Here is a 22,270-nt window from a genome sequence, read left to right on the forward strand (position 1 = left end):
GAAGAGTGATGAGGTGGGTGGAGGTAAAGAAAGGGAAACAATGCTGATTAAGGAGAGAGGATAAAGGGGGAAAGGATGGAGAGGTAGAGGGGATGAGAAAGGGGACGAGGAGAAAATTTAAATAAAAAAAAAAAATACAAAATAATACATGGAATAAAAACACCCGAGTCACCCCTATTCCCTCCCTCCCAAAAACACACTAAACGATGATGTAAGAACGTTGGATGACCCCATCACCAGGGTTGTGAATAACCTAAAATTTTATTTATTGATTAATACAATGAACATAAACCAGTCATCAGTGGTTGCTGACGTCATTCGGCGTTTCCTCGGTGTTCTGACCCTGCTGTCATTCGTTTCTTCTCCCACGTTTGATTCTGACCTTGTTGATATAACACCGCCATCGTTCCCACCATATCTGGTGTATACTGCCTTCCTGTGCCAGCGGCTCCTCTACACTGATGTACATCATATTACACAATCCACACAACATAATATAACCGTGGAGATAGAAAGAGGATTAGATATAAGGAAAGAAAAGAAAGCAGTAAAGAAAAACACAAGTAAGTCCCGTCCTCAGACGCGCGATGATGGTGTAACCTGCAGGAACAGGAGGATTGTCCACACTGATACATTGCTGCACAAAGGAGAGAGAAACTAATAGTGTGCCGCCATATAACTCCATATGTTGTGAGGTCTTACATCTCACTTAGATGCTACATGTATGTTACATCTGGTGGTAATAGTGGTGAGACTTTCATGATGACTGCACACATTTCAGGATGTCGCACTATAGAGCCCAATAATAATACCGCACTATATATATAAACTATCCGCCGGTCATGTGACATCTGATCTGACCCCCCCCACCTCTCATCAGGGTTAATCCCCGGTGACCTCCATTCTCTGGAATTAACTATAAGACCAATGATTTATGAATCCGTTATGTCTGGACGAGAAAAGTACTTTATGTGACTGTAAAGAGATTATAACCCCCAACATCTGCTCATCATAGGGTGAAGATATTAACTACTAGTGTGCCAAATCTATCCATAGCACAAATGGAAAACAAAGTCTTCTCCTACAAGTGTGCAGAAAATAAAGCCCCTATCATGTGATCCTGCCCGAGCCGAGTGTATAATCCCATTATAAAATGCAATACTGCTCCTATCAATAATAGAACTGCTATACGGCTGTGTACACACAATGCAGGGTTTTTTTAATGCGGATTTAATGCAGATTGTGGCCCCAAACTGCAGGTCTGTCTCTGCCAGCAAAGTCAATGAGAGTTCTGAAGTGCTGTGTGCACATTGCTTCAATTCTATTTGCAGAAAATAATAATCAATAGTTGGTGCAGTATTCAGCCCTTCCACCCACTGACCTCATTAAGAAAAACGCATGACACAAAAACACATGCGCTTTTTGTGCGTTTTTCTGACAAATTGCAGGTTTGATGCAGAAAATTTCTGCGCCAAACCTGCAACGTGCACACATAGCCTCATACTGCTGCTATCAATAATATAACTACTATAACACTGCCCCCTATGTACAAGAATATAACTACTATAATACTGCTCCTATGTACAAGAATATAACTGCTATAATACTGCTCCCTATATACAAGAATATAACTACTATAATACTGTCCCCTATGTACAAGAATATAACTACTATAATACTGCCCCTATGTACAAGAATATAACTACTATAATACTACCCCTATGTACAAGAGTATATCTACTATAATACTAACCCTATATACAAGAATATAACTACTATAATACTGCCCCTATGTACAAGAATATAACTACTATAATACTGCTCCTATGTACAAAAATATAACTGCTATAATACTGCTCCCTATATACAAGAATATAACTACTATAATACTGTCCCCTATGTACAAGAATATAACTACTATAATACTGCCCCTATGTACAAGAATATAACTACTATAATACTGCCCCCTATATACAAGAATATAACTACTATAATACTGCTCCTATGTACAAGAATATAACTACTATAATACTGCCCCCTATATACAAGAATATAACTACTATAATACTGCCCCTATGTACAGGAATATAACTACTATAATACTGCCCCCTATGTACAAGAATATAACTACTATAATACTGCTCCCTATGTACAAGAATATAACTACTATAATACTGCCCCCTATGTACAAGAATATAACTACTATAATACTGCCCCCTATGTACAAGAATATAACTACTATAATACTGCCCCCTATGTACAAGAATATAACTACTATAATACTGTCCCTATATACAAGAATATAACTACTATAATACTGTCCCTATATACAAGAATATAACTACTATAATACTGCGCCTATGTACAAGAATATAACTACTATAATACTGTCCCTATATACAAGAATATAACTACTATAATACTGCCCCCTATGTACAAGAATATAACTACTATAATACTGTCCCTATATACAAGAATATAACTACTATAATACTGTCCCTATATACAAGAATATAACTACTATAATACTGCGCCTATGTACAAGAATATAACTACAGTAATACTGCTCCCTATGTACAAGAATATAACTACTATAATACTGCCCCTATGTACAAGAATATAACTACTATAATACTGCCCCCTATGTACAAGAATATAACTACTATAATACTGCCCCTATGTACAAGAATATAACTACTATAATACTGTCCCTATGTACAAGAATATAACTACTATAATACTGCCCCTATGTACAAGAATATAACTAATATACTGCCCCTATGTACAAGAATATAACTAATATACTGCCATGCATTTTCTTGACTCCCTGTTTTGGTGCACACTATTGCGGTACTATACCCTGGTTTTCTTGCTGTACATGCTGTGACACTTGGATGACAACCTGTGGGCAGCAGCCTGGCCTGTCGGCCATATTGGATGTCAGCCGTCTTTCCTCAGCGGTCCCCGCACCTTAGGCAGGTGGTCAGGAGCACCTAGAAACATGAACACGTTACTCTCATTTCTACCTCCCCTATGGAGTATTAATAACAGATCAGGGCCACTTACTGTGCCCGCGGTGGTCCTGTGAGGAGCTGGCATGTCCGCTGTGATATCTAGTGCCAGAGCTACTGATAGCTCCAGGAAAGCAGATTACAGAGATTTAGGCAGCGGCGGATCTCCCCACCCTCTCCAGTAACCCCATTATAACCGCTGACGAGTGCGAAGACTGCAGACGAGGGGCACAAGTGCAGCCAAGGGACTGACCCAGAAACTGCGAGGCTTTAAAGACCCGGATCACCGCCTGGGGATATCACACTAGAATCCCATATAAGATGAGCAATATCAGTGACCGCTAATTACACTACAGCACCATTCTACACCTCCACTTACATCTCCAGCAACGGAATGTATAGGACTGATCATGGGGCAGGAAACTCTGCACTTCCCCTCACATATGCTACAAATTCTACATATTAATATTAATCACGGGAGGGGTGGCGCTATTACGGACACTATATACTGGTTAGTAATGCTGCATGACTGCACTATTATATTGCTGTATTGCCAAATGTCAATGGTTCGATGGTAACCGGACATTAAGAGACCTTGAATTCACCAATTAGGTGATCAATTGACTGACATTGAATTGCTTTCCGGTTCTCAGAGGTATGGTAAAAGGCGGACTAGCTTTATATGTTACACTACACTTTGCCCTATCTATTATTTACCACTCTGAATACCGGACAGTAACGTTGCAGCACTTGTACTGCCTTATGTTTAACTTATTGCAAAAAGAAAGGCTTAGAGTGATATTGCTGCAGGGTTCATTCAGGTTACCTATTAACTGTTTATGGGGTGCCTTCCTGAATTCAGGGGCATGGTGAACATTTAAACTAGCATGCCATGTTTATGCAGCTGTGCTATATTTACTATCATTAACTTTATAATTGTGTCCCTTTTGTATCCACCTCTGGTTGTGCATACCTTGCTTATTTTTAACATGTGTGTTACTTTTGGTAATAATAATAAAAATTTTCATGTTTTGGAATAAAGCCACTGTGTCGTGCAATTAATAAATTCTACATATTCCCTACTCTGGTAGCAGAACAGCATCGCCCTCTGGTGGTCATTGGAATAATATCACCTTCTTATAATCAACATCGCCCTCTGGTGGTCATCGGAATAACATCACTTTCTTATAGTCAACATCGCCCTCTGGTGGTCATCAGAATAATATCACCTTATAGTCACATCGCCCTCTGGTGGTCATCAGAATAATATCACCTTATAGTCACATCGCCCTCTGGTGCTAATTGCGATATCACATTTTGGAAATCCGCATCGCCCTCTGGTGGTCATCATAATAATATTTATTTATATACTTCAGCAACACTGTCCCCATTGGGGCTCACAATCTAAATTCCCCATCAGTGTGTTTTTGGAGTGTGGGAGGAAACCGGAGAACCCGGAGGAAACCCACGCAAACATGGGGAGAACATACAAACTCCTTGCAGATGGTGTCCTTGGTGGGATTTAAACCCAGGACCCCAGCGCTGCAAGACTGCAGTGCTAACCACTGAGCCACCACAAGACTGCACTGCTAACCACTGAGCCACCACAACACTGCAGTGCTAACCACTGAGCCACCGTGCCACCTTGTGTTAGTCAACATTGCCCTCTGGTGGTGATCAGAATATCACCTTCTGGGAATCAGCATCGCCCTCTAGTAGTCATGAGAATAATATCGCTTTCAGGGAGTCCACATCATCCTATAGTGCTCAACAGAACACCACCTACTGACACTCCGCACCTCCCTCCTGTGGATATTAGAATAGTATCTCTTAGGAGTCAGCATCGCCCTCTGGTGGTCATCAGAATAATATCACCTTCTGGTGGTAAACATTGCCCTCTGGTGGTCATCAGAATAATATCACCTTCTGGTGGTAAACATTGCCCTCTGGTGGTCATCAGAATAATATCACCTTCTGGTGGTAAACATTGCCCTCTGGTGGTCATCAGAATAATATCACCTTCTGGTGGTAAACATTGCCCTCTGGTGGTCATCAGAATAATATCACCTTCTGGTGGTAAACATTGCCCTCTGGTGGTCATCAGAATAATATCACCTTCTGGTGGTAAACATCGCCCTCTGGTGGTCATCACTATAGTATAACCTTCTAGGATCTTGAGTCTCCCTTTAGCGGTCATCAGAAAAGAATCATCCTCTGTGGTTACCAGGGCAGTATCATTCAAGAAGTCATCAGAATGGGATCGCCCAAATAAGAGCAGCGCCACCTTCTGGTAGTTACCATATACCGCTGCTATTAGTAACTGGAGCCACATGGACGCTCTAGAATCAGGCTCTGTAGCTCCCAACGTCTTTACAATATCCCCCTGGCGGTCATTACAGCAATGTCCCCCACACCCCGGCGGTCAATTGAGCAAAGTGGGCCCCCCAGCGGTCATTAGGCAAAGTCGCCCCCCCCCCTCAAAGGTCATTCAAGCAATGTCGCCCCTCCTTGCAGTCAGAGCAAATTTGCCCTCCCCAGCGGTCATTAGAACAAAGTTGCCCCCGCCAGTGGTCATAAGAGCAAAGTCGCTCCCCCGACGGTCATTAGAGCAACATCACCCCCCCGGCTGGCATTAGAGCTACGTCGCTTCCCCGGCTGGCATTAGAGCTACGTCGCTCCCCGGCTGGCATTAGAGCTACGTCGCTCCCCGGCTGGCATTAGAGCTACGTCGCTCCCCGGCTGGCATTAGAGCTACGTCGCTCCCCGGCTGGCATTAGAGCTACGTCGCTCCCCTGGCTGGCATTAGAGCTACGTCGCTCCCCTGGCTGGCATTAGAGCTACGTCGCTCCCCGGCTGGCATTAGAGCTACGTCACTCCCCTCTGGCTGGCATTAGAGCTACGTCGCTCCCCGGCTGGCATTAGAGCTACGTCACTCCCCTCTGGCTGGCATTAGAGCTACGTCGCTCCCCGGCTGGCATTAGAGCTACGTCGCTCCCCTGGCTGGCATTAGAGCTACGTCGCTCCCCTGGCTGGCATTAGAGCTACGTCGCTCCCCCGGCTGGCATTAGAGCTACGTCGCTCCCCTGGCTGGCATTAGAGCTACGTCGCTCCCCGGCTGGCATTAGAGCTACGTCACTCCCCTCTGGCTGGCATTAGAGCTACGTCGCCCCCCTGGCTGGCATTAGAGCTACGTCGCTCCCCGGCTGGCATTAGAGCTACGTCGCTCCCCGGCTGGCATTAGAGCTACGTCACTCCCCTCTGGCTGGCATTAGAGCTACGTCGCCCCCCTGGCTGGCATTAAAGCTACGTCACTCCCCTGACTGGCATTAGAGCTACGTCGCTCCCCTGGCTGGCATTAGAGCTACGTCGCTCCCCTGGCTGGCATTAGAGCTACGTCGCTCCCCTGGCTGGCATTAGAGCTACGTCGCTCCCCTGGCTGGCATTAGAGCTACGTCGCTCCCCTGGCTGGCATTAGAGCTACGTCGCTCCCCTGGCTGGCATTAGAGCTACGTCGCTCCCCTGACTGGCATTAGAGCTACGTCGCTCCCCTGGCTGGCATTAGAGCTACGTCGCTCCCCTGGCTGGCATTAGAGCTACGTCGCTCCCCTGGCTGGCATTAGAGCTACGTCGCTCCCCTGACTGGCATTAGAGCTACGTCGCTCCCCTGGCTGGCATTAGAGCTACGTCGCTACGCCAATACACTCCCTGATAGAAGTTCTGTCGCTTCTCCATGTGATGTAAATAAAAGCTTATAACCCGACTTTAAATTCATCCATTGGTTTTATAAATTACTCTTTTGAAAGATGAAACCCTCCCAAATGTGGTTTAGGTTATGAAAATAAAGTTGCTGCAAAGCTGAAATATTGATCATTTAATGAACACAGAAAGGTCAGATTTTGGCAAGACAAAGGTTTTGTCGCCCACAGAAAGTAAAGTGAAATTCACACAAATAATTAACTTCTAATACAAAGATATGTTGCATAACATTGGTAAATGAAGTTGTGGTGCTATTAGAGCCATATTTAATATTGTGTGTGACTTCCATGAGCTTGAAGGACGGCATCCATGCAGCTCAACAATGATTCATACAATTTATTGATGCAGTCATCAGAAATAGTAAAGAATGCATCTTACATGCCTCCCAGAGGTCATCTAGATTCTTTGGTTTTGTCTTCCAAGCTTCCTCTTTCATCCTACCCCAAACATGCTCAATGATGTTCCTGTCTGGTGACTGGGCTGGCCAGTCCTTGAGCACCTTGATCTTCTTTGCCAGGAGGACCTTTGCTGTAGAGATGGATGTATGAGATGGAGCACCATCCTGCTGCAGAATGTGACCCCTTTTATGATTGGGAATGTAAATTGAAGTGCTTGAAAAATCCTTCAAATCCAAAAAACGTGGCACTGATCCCCAAATATATATCAGAAGAAATTTTATTCGGCTGATTGGGAATGTAAGATGTAGCTAATACTTCTTGATATTTTAGGCTATGGATATTGCCTTCCACCTTGCAAATGTTTTGCACACCCCCATACTGAATGTAACCCCAGACCATGATCTTTCCACCACCAAACGTAACTGTTTTCTGGATCCATACGGGCTCCAGTAGGTCTCCTGCAGTATTTGCAGCGGCTGTGGTGTAATTCAACTGAAGAGTCATCAGAGAAATCCACCTTCTGCCACTTTTCCAGCGTCCATCTGTTTAGCAGGCTGTGGGACTTGGCAAATGCCACTTGGTTTTGTAATTGCCTTTTTGTTTAGTGCTGGCTTCTGGGCACTGATTCGGCCATGGAGGCTATTTCGAGACAGAATCCTACAAACTGTTCTAGTTGACACAGGGACTTGAGGTGACCAGGCCTGTTGGAGCTCTGCTGCAGTGGAAGAGGAGCTGGCTTTGGATTTTCTAACCAACAAACGTTCCTCCTGAGCAGTTGTCTTGCGGGTTCTGCTGAACCTGGGCTTATCAAAAACATCTCCAGTCTCTTCAAATCTTTTTTAAATTCTTTGTACTTGACGCTGAGACACATTAAAGGTGCCAGCCACCTCTGCAGTGGATCTGGTCTTCAGCCTCTTGATAATCAAGGCTTTGGTCGCAGGGTGGATTTTGGCATGTTGTCAGAGGTCAAGTTGCAGTTCATGTGAAGGTCTGGGGTGCTGGGTTTCTTTTTGTATACCCACTAATTAACCGATCATTGAGTGAGCACAGGTGAGGATGTAAACTAGGATTGGGTGCATTATATGACAAGGCGACAAAACTTTTGTCTTGCCAAAATCTGACCTTTCTGTGTTCATTAAATGATCAATATTTCAGCTTTGCAGCAACTTTATTTTCATAAACTAAACCAAATTTGTGAGGGTTTCAGCTTTCAAAAGAGTAATTTACAAAACCAATGGATGAATTTAAAGTCAGGTTATAAGCTTTTATTTACATAACATGGAGAAGCGACAGAACTTCTGTCAGGGAGTGTAGCCATTTAGCAACCTCGCCTCCTGGCTGTGACTTGGCTAGCACATCTGTAAGGTCATTTGGCCGTGGCCTCCAGTTGCCATCACACTCACTTTAATACTTAACCACAATTCTTAAAGAATCAGACGACTCCGGTAATTTCTGGATCATTGGCTTTTATTTCAAAATTGCACAGAAATTAGAAGCTGGGAGCAGGGGAAGGCACTTCACAAGCTCGGGAGCTCTTCTAAGGCACTTGGACGACAACCTCAACATAACCCCACCAGCGACTCTCTCCAGCAGTACCAGCTACCTGGTCCACGTGTTACCGGATCACCCGATCATCCATGATCTCGTGATCACAACATTAGTGCAGCCGGGTGCCCGGACTCCCACCAAATCCAGACTGACATACAGGACTCCATGATATAAACCCCATCTCCGGGATTAACTCTTCATATACCATTATATATATCATCATCTATGATATCAGGAAATATGTGCTTATGGCAAAGCAGATTATGAAAGGCCAGTTTTAAAGGGACACCCCCACCCAAAGAGGTGGAACCTAATATATACGCAGTATTCCTTTAAATGGGATATTTTTTTTTTTGATCTTTCAAAAAAATATAATTTGGATTTAATAAAAAAAAATATTAGTGCCCCGAATAATTAAAACGAGCCTACAATATATATATATATATATACTGTATATAGATACAGCAACATGCACTGGTATGAATACGGCTACACGAGTAACTATGGTATATAAGCGGTATAAAAAAAGAAAGCAAGATGGCAGACAGACCCCCAATGAATCCAAACATGTGGCCCCGGACTATGACCCTGAGTTGGAGCCCCAGAAAAAAAAAGTATTAAAGCGACAAAGGCTAGTGTTAAATGTGGGAATGGGCCCCCCGCGCCTGACTCTGCAGCCTCCAATCATACACATCCCCCCTAACTCTGAAAATATCCTATATTGGAAGATTTGGCGCAAAGTAAACGTCTCCCATTGTTATGGCTACAAATACAATGGCTGACAGTGCAATCAGCTTAGGTCAAGGCCGAACGTGACAGGACTACAACAAAATGGCGGCTGCTTACTAGGCGGCTAGTAAGGCTGCTGATTAGTATTCTATGATAGAGGGTATGAAAGCTTCTGATACTGGCACATAGTGGTTTCCTAAGGCGATCGGTCATGTGCACACAGCTCGTCTTCTTTGGTTCCTCGATCTATGGAGCAGGAGCCGCCATCTTGGTTTCCGTACTCCAGGTAATCTGTGTATTGTGTCCGGCAGCGAATTGTTTTCTTACTCATAACTTTAGAATAGTCTTTAGTAAAAAAACAAAAAAAAACAAACAACAAAAACCCCCAAACTTTTAGCGCTAGAACCGAGGAGGGTTCAGCGACATCACAGCGCAGTCAGCCGGACGTTGGCGCTTCAGTAGGGGCTGGTGCTGGTGACAGCAGACGGGTGCGGAAATTTTAGTTTTAGCTTTGGTTTTAGTTAAGAAAAATGTCTGCCTTTGGAAAAAACCTCCTTCTATATAAAATTCCTGATGTTAAAAAAAAAATAATATATATCCCACAGGAAAAATAAAGCTTTCACTGCCTTCTTGGGGCGAGTCCTGGCGTCATGGCGTCCTTACATGATGCCACAGCTCTCCGGAGACACCTGCGTGGATAAAGGTCAGGATGATTCCTTGCGGTCACCATTTATGAATGGGTACTGGTTTTAATGGCGGGTCGCCTTACCTTGGCACGTTGGTTGTCCCCAACGATGAAGGATCGAGGTGTCAGACTCTCCCCCAGGGTGCTCCCGCCGCCGGCGCCTCCGGTACTACGGAAAGTACGGGTGACGGTGGTGTAGGAGGATGAAGAGGAGGTGCCTGCACTCTGGGCACCCGCTAACCCCTTGTCAGCCGGCTGCCCGCAGGTGGTGCAGGTGATGTTGCGGGAGCGCAGGTTGTACTCGGCGGGGTCTCCGGTGGAGTTCTGCCCATCCTGCGGGGAGATTGAGGGAATGTAATGGAGTCCTCCACAACCAGAAGCAATAGACACTAAAGCAGCTGTCAGGCATTACTCACATGATGGTGATGGTGATGGTGGTGCCCACTCTCATCATCCTCATCATCATCATCCTCTTCTTCATTGACCACCGTCCGTACAAGCTTACGCATGGCCACTTCCTGTAGGGATGAGGTAAGATTGTGTGATTAGCGGGATGCCACAGCTGAGGACGTGTGACCCTGCACCTCCATCCCCCCCCCCCCTCAGACTTGTGTTTACTCGCCTCATTACTGGAGGTTAGCAGGGCGGTGCGGATACTGTCCCCAGTCCCCCAGGAAGACTGGGCCTTATTAACCAAATCAGCAGGTGGATTATGGGCAACGCCGGCCCCCGAGGACCAGATCTGAGTAAATAGAAAAGACGCAATGAGCCGGACGTTCCATCACCCAGTGCCAGGAAGGACGGGGATACCGCCGTGAGCACTCACCGTAACCGTCTGTCCTGCCTTCAGCGTGGTCCTGGGGGGGAAGCGGAATATAATCGGTTTGTCCTCACCGATCTGACGCTTTATCTGCCAGTTCCCCATGGCCTGATCCTAGTATACAACAAAAATGGCGTCAATGATGCTAGAAAAGACGTACACCGACATACTGCAGATACCACATCACGTCTAGGGGTCATAATCATGGAGCCTCCCTCACCTCGTTGGACTTGTTCTTCAGACGGATAAATTTTCCCTCCGGATCAACCTCCTCTACGGCCACTTTTCCGGTGGTCCTAGCATGCTGGTTGTAGCTGGTGACCTTAGATACGGCCTCCAGCTTCCTTTTCTTGGAGGATGAAGAAACGTGAGCCCCGGAATGTGCTGATCGTGCGCCCCTCTTCTGCCCAGTGGGGCTGGGGGACAGCCGCAACCTACAGGAACAAGACATCTCAGTCCCTCCATCCACATCCTAGAGGGCTTCCACCTACCGGGTCACCCACCTCTCCTCCTCGCCCTCCAGGAGTTTGCGGTAGGCATGGATCTCCATGTCCAGGGCCAGCTTGATGTCCAGCAGCTCCTGGTACTCATCCAGCTGCTGCTGCATACGGGCCCTCATGTCTGCCATCTCCCTGTCCTTCTCTGCCAACGCCCGGCGGCTGGAGTCTCTCTCCCGAGTCAGAGCGTCCTCCAGGTCCCGTAACTTGGCTTCCTTGGCCGACAGCTGTAGACACACAATGCTTGTTACTTATTACCATTATCTCATGCCACTGCCATCCTGTCCATATACATGGCCGTCCTGCTCACCTGCTTCTGCAGCTGACTGAGCTGAGCGCTCAGACTGTCTATCCGGATCCTGCTCTGCTGGATCTCTTCATGAGCCTCTCCAACCATCGTGCTGTTCCGCTCAGCAGACAACTTCGCATTCTCCAACTGCACAAAGATAAATTATGCCTGACATTTACCTCCACTTCACCAGTATTATAGTAGTTATATTCCTGTACATAGGGGCAGCATTATAGTAGTTATATTCTTGTACATAGGGGCAGTATTATAGTAGTTATATTCTTGTATATAGGGGCAGTATTATAGTAGTTATATTCTTGTACATAGGGGCAGTATTATAGTAGTTATATTCTTGTACATAGAGGGCAGTATTATAGTAGTTATATTCTTGTACATAGGGGGCAGTATTATAGTAGTTATATTCTTATACATAGGGGCAGTATTATAGTAGTTATATTCCTGTACATAGGGGCAGTATTATAGTAGTTATATTCTTGTACATAGGGGGCAGTATTATAGTAGTTATATTCCTGTACATAGGGGCAGTATTATAGTAGTTATATTCTTGTACATAGGGGGCAGTATTATAGTAGTTATATTCTTGTACATAGGGGGCAGTATTATAGTAGTTATATTCTTGTACATAGGGGCAGTATTATAGTACCGTGTTTCCCCGATAGTAAGACACCCCCGATAGTAAGACGTAGTGGGGGTTTTGGGGGGGTCGGCTAATGTAAGACGTACCCCAAAAGTAAGACGTAGTAAAAATGTATTTATTTATTTTCTTCTTTACAGTACAGTTACAGCGGCCGAGCGCTCAGCTGAGCATCCTGACATGCCGCCGGCATGTGACAGCTCTGAGAGCCCTGACATGCCGGCGGCAAAGCGCTCAGCTGAGCGCCCTAACATGCCGGCGGCCGAGCGCTCAGCTGAGCTCCCTGACATGCCGCCGGCATGTGACAGCTCTGAGAGCCCTGACATGCCGACGGCTTAGCGCTCAGCTGAGAGCTGACACATGCCGGCGGTCGGGCGCTCAGCTGAACGCTCGGCTACCGAGAAATGTTGAAATGTTGCAGTAATGTTGTCCGTGGTCCATCAGGACCATGGACAACATACAAAATCACGCAGCCTCAGTGCCCTCATGTGCAGCCGCTGGTGGTTAAGTTTCCTTAACTTGCGGTACACTTAGGGCGCAATCGCGGCAAGTCCCCATACGGTACATTGCATGGAGACTTGCTGCAATTGCTGTGGGATTTTTTCCAATATAAGACATACCCAGAAAGTAAGACATAGTGGCACTTTTGGGGGTAAAAAGAAAGTAAGACACTGTCTTACTTTCGGGGAAACACGGTAGTTATATTCCTGTACATAGGGGCAGTATTATAGTAGTTATATTCTTGTACATAGGGAGCATTATTATAGTAGTTATATTCTTGCATATAGGGGCAGTATTATAGTAGTTATATTCCTGTATATAGGAGCAGTATTATAGTAGTTATATTCTTGTACATAAGGGCAGTATTATAGTAGTTATATTCTTGTATATAGGGGGCAGTATTATAGTAGTTATATTCTTGTACATAGGGGACAGTATTATAGTAGTTATATTCTTGTACATAGGGGCAGTATTATAGTAGTTATATTCTTGTACATAGGGGGCAGTAGTATAGCAGTTATATTCTAGTACATAGGGGCAGTATTATAGTAGTTATATTCTTGTACATAGGGGCAGTATTATAGTTGTTATATTCTTGTACATAGGGGGCAGTATTATAGTAGTTATATTCTTGTACATAGCGGGCAGTATTATAGTAGTTATATTCTTGTACATAGGGTCAGTATTATAGTAGTTATATTCTTGTACATAGGGGCAGTATTATAGCAGTTATATTCTTGTACATAGGGGGCAGTATTATAGTAGTTATATTCTTGTACATAGGAGCAGTATTATAGTAGTTATATTCTTGTACATAGGAGCAGTATTATAGTAGTTATATTCCTGTACATAGGGGCAGTATTATAGTAGTTATATTCCTGTACATAGGGGCAGTATTATAGTAGTTATATTCTTGTACATAGGGGGCAGTATTATAGTAGTTATATTCTTGTACATAGGGGCAGTATTATAGTAGTTATATTCTTGTACATAGGGGCAGTATTATAGTAGTTATATTCTTGTATATAGGGGGCAGTATTATAGTAGTTATATTCTTGTATATAGGGGGCAGTATTATAGTAGTTATATTCTTGTATATAGGGGGCAGTATTATAGTAGTTATATTCTTGTATATAGGGGGCAGTATTATAGTAGTTATATTCTTGTATATGGGGGCAGTATTATAGTAGTTATATTCTTGTACATAGGGGCAGTATTATAGTAGTTATATTCTTGTACATAGGGGCAGTATTATAGTAGTTATATTCTTGTACATAGGGGCAGTATTATAGTAGTTATAGTCTTATACATAGGGGCAGTATTATAGTAGTTATATTCTTGTACATAGGGGCAGTATTATAGTAGTTATATTCCTGTACATAGGGGGCAGTATTATAGTAGTTATATTCTTGTACATAGGGGCAGTATTATAGTAGTTATATTCTTGTACATAGGGGCAGTATTATAGTAGTTATATTCTTGTACATAGGGGCAGTATTATAGTAGTTATAGTCTTATACATAGGGGCAGTATTATAGTAGTTATATTCTTGTACATAGGGGCAGTATTATAGTAGTTATAGTCTTGTACATAGGGGCAGTATTATAGTAGTTATATTCTTGTACATAGGGGCAGTATTATAGTAGTTATATTCTTGTACATAGGGGGCAGTATTATAGTAGTTATATTCTTGTACATAGGGGGCAGTATTATAGTAGTTATATTCTTGTACATAGGAGCAGTATTATAGTAGTTATATTCTTGTACATAGGGGCAGTATTATAGTAGTTATATTCTTGTACATAGGGGCAGTATTATAGTAGTTATATTCTTGTACATAGTAGCAGTATTATAGTAGTTATATTCTTGTACATAGGGGGCAGTATTATAGTAGTTATATTCTTGTACATAGGGGGCAGTATTATAGTAGTTATATTCTTATACATAGGAGGCAGTATTATAGTAGTTATATTCTTGTACATAGGAGCAGTATTATAGTAGTTATATTCTTGTACATAAGGGGCAGTATTATAGTAGTTATATTCTTGTACATAGGAGCAGTATTATAGTAGTTATATTCTTGTACATAGGGGGCAGTATTATAGTAGTTATAGTCTTGTACATAGGAGCAGTATTATAGTAGTTATACTCTTGCACATAGGGGCAGTATTATAGTAGTTATATTCTTGTACATAGGAGCAGTATTATAGTAGTTATATTCTTGTACATAGGGGTAGTATTATAGCAGTTATATTCTTGTATATAGGGGGCAGTATTATAGTAGTTATATTCTTGTAGATAGCAGTATTATAGTAGTTATATTTTTGTACATAGGGGCAGTAGTATAGTAGGTGTAGTTTTGTACATAGGGGGCAGTATTATAGTAGTTATATTCTTGTACATAGGGGCAGTATTATAGTAGGTGTAGTTTTGTACATAGGGGGCAGTATTATAGTAGTTATATTCTTGTACATAGGGGCAGTATTATAGTAGGTGTAGTTTTGTATATAGGGGCAGTATTATAGTAGCTATATTCCTGTACATAGGGGCAGTATTATAGTAGGTGTAGTTTTATATATAGGAGGCAGTATTATAGTATATTTTTAGCAAGCTGCCCTTTAGGCTCCAATACTCCACTCAGCCAGCTCCCTCATGTCACCTTGGCATTGTACGTCTTCTCCAGCTCCTCCTTGTACAGGGAGATCTGTCCCTCGTGTTGGGCTCTCAGGTCCTGTAGAGCATCCGCCAATTTACTTTCAAACTCCCGCTGGCGGCCGCTATCGATTTCCACCAGTCGTGTTTCGTGCCGATTCCTGGTCTCTCGCAGTTCCTGAAATATGAATGATGGATAAGGTCAACTATAAAATCAGAGACACTACATGCACAAGAGCAAACAGTGCAGCCGTATACACCACGACAGTGATCATGTACCCACCTCACTGTAGATGTTCTTCTGAAATTCCAGCTCTTCTCTCAGGGTCTGGTTACGGTTTTCGGCATCCACGCGGCGCAGCATCTCATCCTGGAGCTGCTTCTTCGCATCGGCAAGGCTTCCTTCCAGCTGTAGAGAAGATTTCTTAGTATACAGCACAGGGTGTAGATAATATCCACCACCCCGGGTGACAATAATCTCTGACCTTGGCAATTTGGCCCCGAAGTTCCCGCACTTCTGCCTCCAAGTTTCTCTTTTCCCCGACAGCAGTGGACAATGCTGCATCCTTAGAGTTCAGAAGCGCCTCCAGATCCTTCAGCCGGGCCTGAGCCGCCAGCAGATCAGCCTCCTTCTTCTTGTTTCTGGAAAAGATAAATACCACAGATCAGATCCTGGCCCCACCCCTGAGGAGCGGGCAGCCTTCTCATGGGCTTCGGGCCTTGTCTTCATAGCCATGCATTGTGCATGTGGCACACAGCATACCATATAATAGCACTATCACCCAACACCCCAGACCATCCTACTGTATACAGACACCAGCCCCGCCCCCCCACACTGTATACAGTCCCCAGACCATCCCACTGTATACAGACACCAGCACCGCCCCCCCCCCCCCCACACACACACACACTGTATACAGACACCAGCCCCCCCACACACACTGTATACAGTCCCCACACCATCCCACTGTATACAGACACCAGACACTCCCCCCCCCCCCCCCCACACACACACACACACAGTATACAGACACCAGCCACGCCCCGCTCCCCACACACTGTATACAGTCCCCACACCATCCCACTGTATACAGAGACCAGCCCCACACACACACAGTATACAGTCCCCAGACCATCCTACTGTATACAGACACCAGCCCCGCCCCCCCACACAGTATACAGTCCCCAGACCATCCCACTGTATACAGACACCAGCCCCCCCACACAGTATACAGTCCCCAGACCATCCTACTGTATAAAGACACCAGCACCACCCCCCCCACACACACACACACACACTGTATACAGACACCAGCCCCTCCACACACACTGTATACAGTCCCCACACCATCCCCACTGTATACAGACACCAGACCCTCCACACACACACACACACACACTGTATACAGACACACTGTATACAGACACCAGCCCGCCCCCCCCCCCCACACACACTGTATACAGTCCCCACACCATCCCACTGTATACAGACACCAGCCTGCCCCACCCCCCCCACACACACACACACACACACACTGTATACAGACACCAGCCCCCCCACACACACTGTATACAGTCCCCACACTATCCCACTGTATACAGACACCAGAGCCGCTCCCCACACACAGTATACAGTCCCCAGACCATCCCACTGTATACAGACACCAGCCCCGCTCCCCACACACAGTATACAGTCCCCAGACCATCCCACTGTATACAGACACCAGCCCCCTCCACACACACAGTATGCAGTCCCCAGACCATCCCAGTGTATACAGACACCAGCCCCCTCCCCACACACAGTATACAGTCCCCAGACCATCCCACTGTATACAGACACCAGACCCCCCCACACACACTGTATACAGTCCCCACACCATCCCACTGTATACAGACACCAGCCCCCTCCCCACACACAGTATACAGTCCCCAGACCATCCCACTGTATACAGACACCAGACCCCCCCACACACACTGTATACAGTCCCCACACCATCCCACTGTATACAGACACCAGCCCCCTCCCCACACACAGTATACAGTCCCCAGACCATCCCACTGTATACAGACACCAGCCCCCTCCACACACACAGTATACAGTCCCCAGACCATCCCACTGAATAAAACATGCCCACTCCAGGGCCAGGGGTACTCGGAATCGGGCCGGACTAGTCCGGGAACATCAGCGGTGGCTGGGTTCGGCTCAGTGACCCTGGTGGTGTCTTTTAAATAATCAAGCGGAATGATGATGGGAGTTGTATTTTTAAAGTTGGTGACGCCACCTGTGGTGTTGCGGCTATGTGGGCCGCCGCTGCGCTGTGGGTTTCCCGGGGAAGGTGATGAGGGCGCAGCTGAGGTGTTTTACTCCCCACAGGTGGCGTGAGGCCACGAGATAACTGTTGATTAAATGAAAGGTCTATGAGGGCAGGCTGTGACGCAGGAGGAATGGAGATGACACCAGGGCTTTGCAATAACAGTGTTTTGCTCACTGCACCGGTTCTCAGTTTACAGCGTGCTGGGATCCCCAGTGATGGGCAACCACCAATCCCAAATAAGTCTGAGGCCAGCACCGGTACACCCTTTGTTTGCCTTTCCTGGCCGTCTCTCTGCATTGACTCTCTCCCGCCGATCCTGCGCCTCCACACACAGTGCCCTGAGCCAGGGGCCGCGGACCTGCAATGGGCCTTCTGCCTGCCCGGCTCCCTGGTCCTCTGTGGCCCCCTCCCAGCGGATTCGTGTGCTGCTTGTGGCCCAAAGGTGTGTACAGCCACCCCGGCCTCCGGTGTTACTAGGAAGTCCTGAAGTATCGTCCTAGTCTAGGGACAGAGTCCTCGTTTGCGCCAAATCCCTTCACTTCAAGCTACTGTCTGTGAAACGTGACTATAGGGGGTCTGACACCTCCCCTAAGTCACTGGGATCCTTTCTTCCATCTCCTCAGAGCAGGGCAGGACCCCGGGGCCCTCACCCCTCGTCAGTCTCCTCCCCGCTCCTGACTGACTCTGTCAACGGTCAACTTAGCTCCGCCCCTTTTACCTCAGACAGCTCACCACTAAGCTCCTCCCCCTGGATGGTTCTAGAGACCGTGCACAGGGCCTAAGTGCCATAACCAGACTACTGGTCACAGCATTAATGGCCCCTGCCCCGGCCCTGATCTAATGTGTGAGCTAATAACTGGGTGTCTGCAGGTACATGAACCGATAGATGGCCTCCTTCTTATCCAGGATGGGGCACCACACCTCTGACTGAGGTGCAGTACCTCTGTGGCAACGGTAGCCTCAGGGGCGCCACATATACAGACATCAGTCCCCCCCCCCCTCACACACACACACACACAGTATACAGGCCCCAGACCATCCCACTGTATACAGACACCAGCCCCCCCACACTGTATACAGTCCATAGACCATCCCACTGTATACAGACACCAGCCCCCCCACACTGTATACAGTCCATAGACCATCCCACTGTATACAGACACCAGCCCCCCCACACTGTATACAGTCCATAGACCATCCCACTGTATACAGACACCATCCCCCCACACTGTATACAGTCCATAGACCATCCCACTGTATACAGACACCAGCCCCCCCACACTGTATACAGTCCATAGACCATCCCACTGTATACAGACATCATCCCCCCCCCTCACACACACACACACACACACACACAGTATACAGGCCCCAGACCATCCCACTGTATACAGACATCATCCCCCCCCCCTCACACACACACACACACACACACACAGTATACAGGCCCCAGACCATCCCACTGTATACAGACATCATCCCCCCCCCCCACACACACACACAGTATACAGGCCCCAGACCATCCCACTGTATACAGACATCATCCCCCCCCCACACACACACACACTGTATACAGTCCCCAGACCATCCCACTGTATACAGACACCAGCCCCCCCACACTGTATACAGTCCCCAGACCATCCCACTGTATACAGACACCAGCCCCCCCACACTGTATACAGTCCATAGACCATCCCACTGTATACAGACACCAGCCCCCCCACACTGTATACAGTCCATAGACCATCCCACTGTATACAGACACCAGCCCCCCCACACTGTATACAGTCCATAGACCATCCCACTGTATACAGACACCAGGCCAGACCGCTTCCCTTCACCACTATATAAAAGATCTCTAACATGGTGGCTACTTATTTGAGCACACAGGAGCTATGTTGGCTGTTTGGGGACATCTCCCCATATTGGCCATCACCCAGCTTTCCCAGGATCAGATGCAGCTGGATTGCACAGCAGCTGCCGCACATCAGACTTTATTTGTCAGAACCCCTAAGTCCTGTATAAACGTTCTGAGACATTTCGGAGGTCCCTGTAGAAGCCCCGGAGGTGGAGACATAGAACATTCCTGGTATTTTTATCTCTAAATACAAGAAATAAAGGTCTGATCGCAGTAATGCGCTATATGGCGGCGCTCCAGGGGCCGCAGCCGCTTCCACGGTGGCTCGCTCCAAGTTTCCAGGCGCAATGTTTATACAGGAGTCTCCTGCGGGAGGGAGGAGGTGCCGCTCCCGACGTCAGCACAAACCGTGGCCAGGGTCAGGAAATTTACTGAATTATAAGACACAATGTAAGAAAATCACAATAACAATTATTATTAAGGAATTTATTTTTACATTTCCAGGATTAATCTGCAGGGATGGAGCTCACTTTACATTTGCGCAGAATTGGGCTGTAGCCAGGCTCCCCCGGGCATCGTCTGCCCGCCATTCTTAGCTTTACAAGATGCAGGGAACACCCAGGTCTCAGGTAAAAGTAACAAACTGACAGAAGTCCCCTGAGGGCGCAGCCGATCTGGGGGCGAGGCCAGGACTAGTCAAACCAGACAGGAAAAGACAAGGTGGAGGGGGTCACACATGTACGAAAGGAATCACTACCTGAGCACAGGTGTGAGAAGAGCGGGACTAACACCACACAGGCATGAAATACTCCGTGAGGTCACCGCGGACAATGATCCGACCTCAGTGATGTCACCGCGGACAATGATCCGACCTCAGTGCTGTCACTACAGACAATGATCAGACCTCAGTGATGTCACTACAGACAGTGATCAGACCTCAGTGATGTCACTACAGACAATGATCAGACCTCAGTGATGTCACTACAGACAATGATCAGACCTCAGTGATGTCACTACAGACAATGATCCGACCTCAGTGATGTCACTACAGACAGTGATCAGACCTCAGTGATGTCACTACAGACAATGATCCGACCTCAGTGATGTCACTACAGACAATGATCCGACCTCAGTGATGTCACTACAGACAATGATCAGACCTCAGTGATGTCACTACAGACAGTGATCAGACCTCAGTGATGTCACTACAGACAATGATCCGACCTCAGTGATGTCACTACAGACAATGATCCGACCTCAGTGATGTCACTACAGACAATGATCCGACCTCAGTGATGTCACCGCGGACAATGATCCGACCTCAGTGATGTCACTACAGACAATGATCCGACCTCAGTGATGTCACTACAGACAGTGATCAGACCTCAGTGATGTCACTACAGACAATGATCCGACCTCAGTGATGTCACTACAGACAATGATCCGACCTCAGTGATGTCACTACAGACAATGATCCAACCTCAGTGATGTCACTACAGACAATGATCCGACCTCAGTGATGTCACTACAGACAATGATCCGACCTCAGTGATGTCACTACAGACAATGATCCGACCTCAGTGATGTCACTACAGACAATGATCCGACCTCAGTGATGTCACTACAGACAGTGATCAGACCTCAGTGATGTCACTACAGACAATGATCCGACCTCAGTGATGTCACTACAGACAATGATCAGACCTCAGTGATGTCACTACAGACAATGATCCAACCTCAGTGATGTCACTACAGACAATGATCCGACCTCAGTGATGTCACTACAGACAATGATCCGACCTCAGTGATGTCACTACAGACAATGATCCGACCTCAGTGATGTCACTACAGACAATGATCCGACCTCAGTGATGTCACTACAGACAATGATCCGACCTCAGTGATGTCACTACAGACAGTGATCAGACCTCAGTGATGTCACTACAGACAATGATCCGACCTCAGTGATGTCACTACAGACAATGATCCGACCTCAGTGATGTCACTACAGACAATGATCCGACCTCAGTGATGTCACTACAGACAATGATCCGACCTCAGTGATGTCACTACAGACAATGATCCGACCTCAGTGATGTCACTACAGACAATGATCCGACCTCAGTGATGTCACTACAGACAATGATCAGACCTCAGTGATGTCACTACAGACAATGATCCGACCTCAGTGATGTCACTACAGACAATGATCAGACCTCAGTGATGTCACTACAGACAATGATCAGACCTCAGTGATGTCACTACAGACAATGATCCGACCTCAGTGATGTCACTACAGACAATGATCCGACCTCAGTGATGTCACTACAGACAATGATCAGACCTCAGTGATGTCACTACAGACAATGATCCGACCTCAGTGATGTCACTACAGACAATGATCCGACCTCAGTGATGTCACTACAGACAATGATCCGACCTCAGTGATGTCACTACAGACAATGATCAGACCTCAGTGATGTCACTACAGACAATGATCAGACCTCAGTGATGTCACTACAGACAATGATCAGACCTCAGTGATGTCACTACAGA

General features: G+C 46.2%; 1 protein-coding gene across 1 annotated transcript in view; it reads right to left on the reverse strand.

Moving 5' to 3' along the window:
• Nucleotides 1-8,614: 8,614 nt before the first annotated feature.
• LMNA (lamin A/C) overlaps nt 8,615-22,270 on the reverse strand; it is a 23,567-nt gene continuing 9,911 nt past the window's right edge. Inside the window, exons 2-12 of the mRNA XM_075330531.1 lie at nt 16,027-16,183; nt 15,825-15,950; nt 15,549-15,719; nt 11,755-11,880; nt 11,451-11,671; nt 11,168-11,381; nt 10,954-11,061; nt 10,750-10,869; nt 10,544-10,645; nt 10,212-10,460; nt 8,615-10,131 (exon numbers count right to left, since the gene is read on the reverse strand). Coding sequence (XP_075186646.1) covers nt 10,102-10,131; nt 10,212-10,460; nt 10,544-10,645; nt 10,750-10,869; nt 10,954-11,061; nt 11,168-11,381; nt 11,451-11,671; nt 11,755-11,880; nt 15,549-15,719; nt 15,825-15,950; nt 16,027-16,183 — 1,624 coding nt within the window. The 3' untranslated portion in view covers nt 8,615-10,101. The remainder of the gene's footprint in view (nt 10,132-10,211; nt 10,461-10,543; nt 10,646-10,749; nt 10,870-10,953; nt 11,062-11,167; nt 11,382-11,450; nt 11,672-11,754; nt 11,881-15,548; nt 15,720-15,824; nt 15,951-16,026; nt 16,184-22,270) is intronic.

This window comes from Anomaloglossus baeobatrachus, chromosome 12 (genome assembly GCF_048569485.1).
Source record: "Anomaloglossus baeobatrachus isolate aAnoBae1 chromosome 12, aAnoBae1.hap1, whole genome shotgun sequence".
In the NCBI taxonomy this organism is placed as follows: Eukaryota; Metazoa; Chordata; class Amphibia; order Anura; family Aromobatidae; genus Anomaloglossus; species Anomaloglossus baeobatrachus.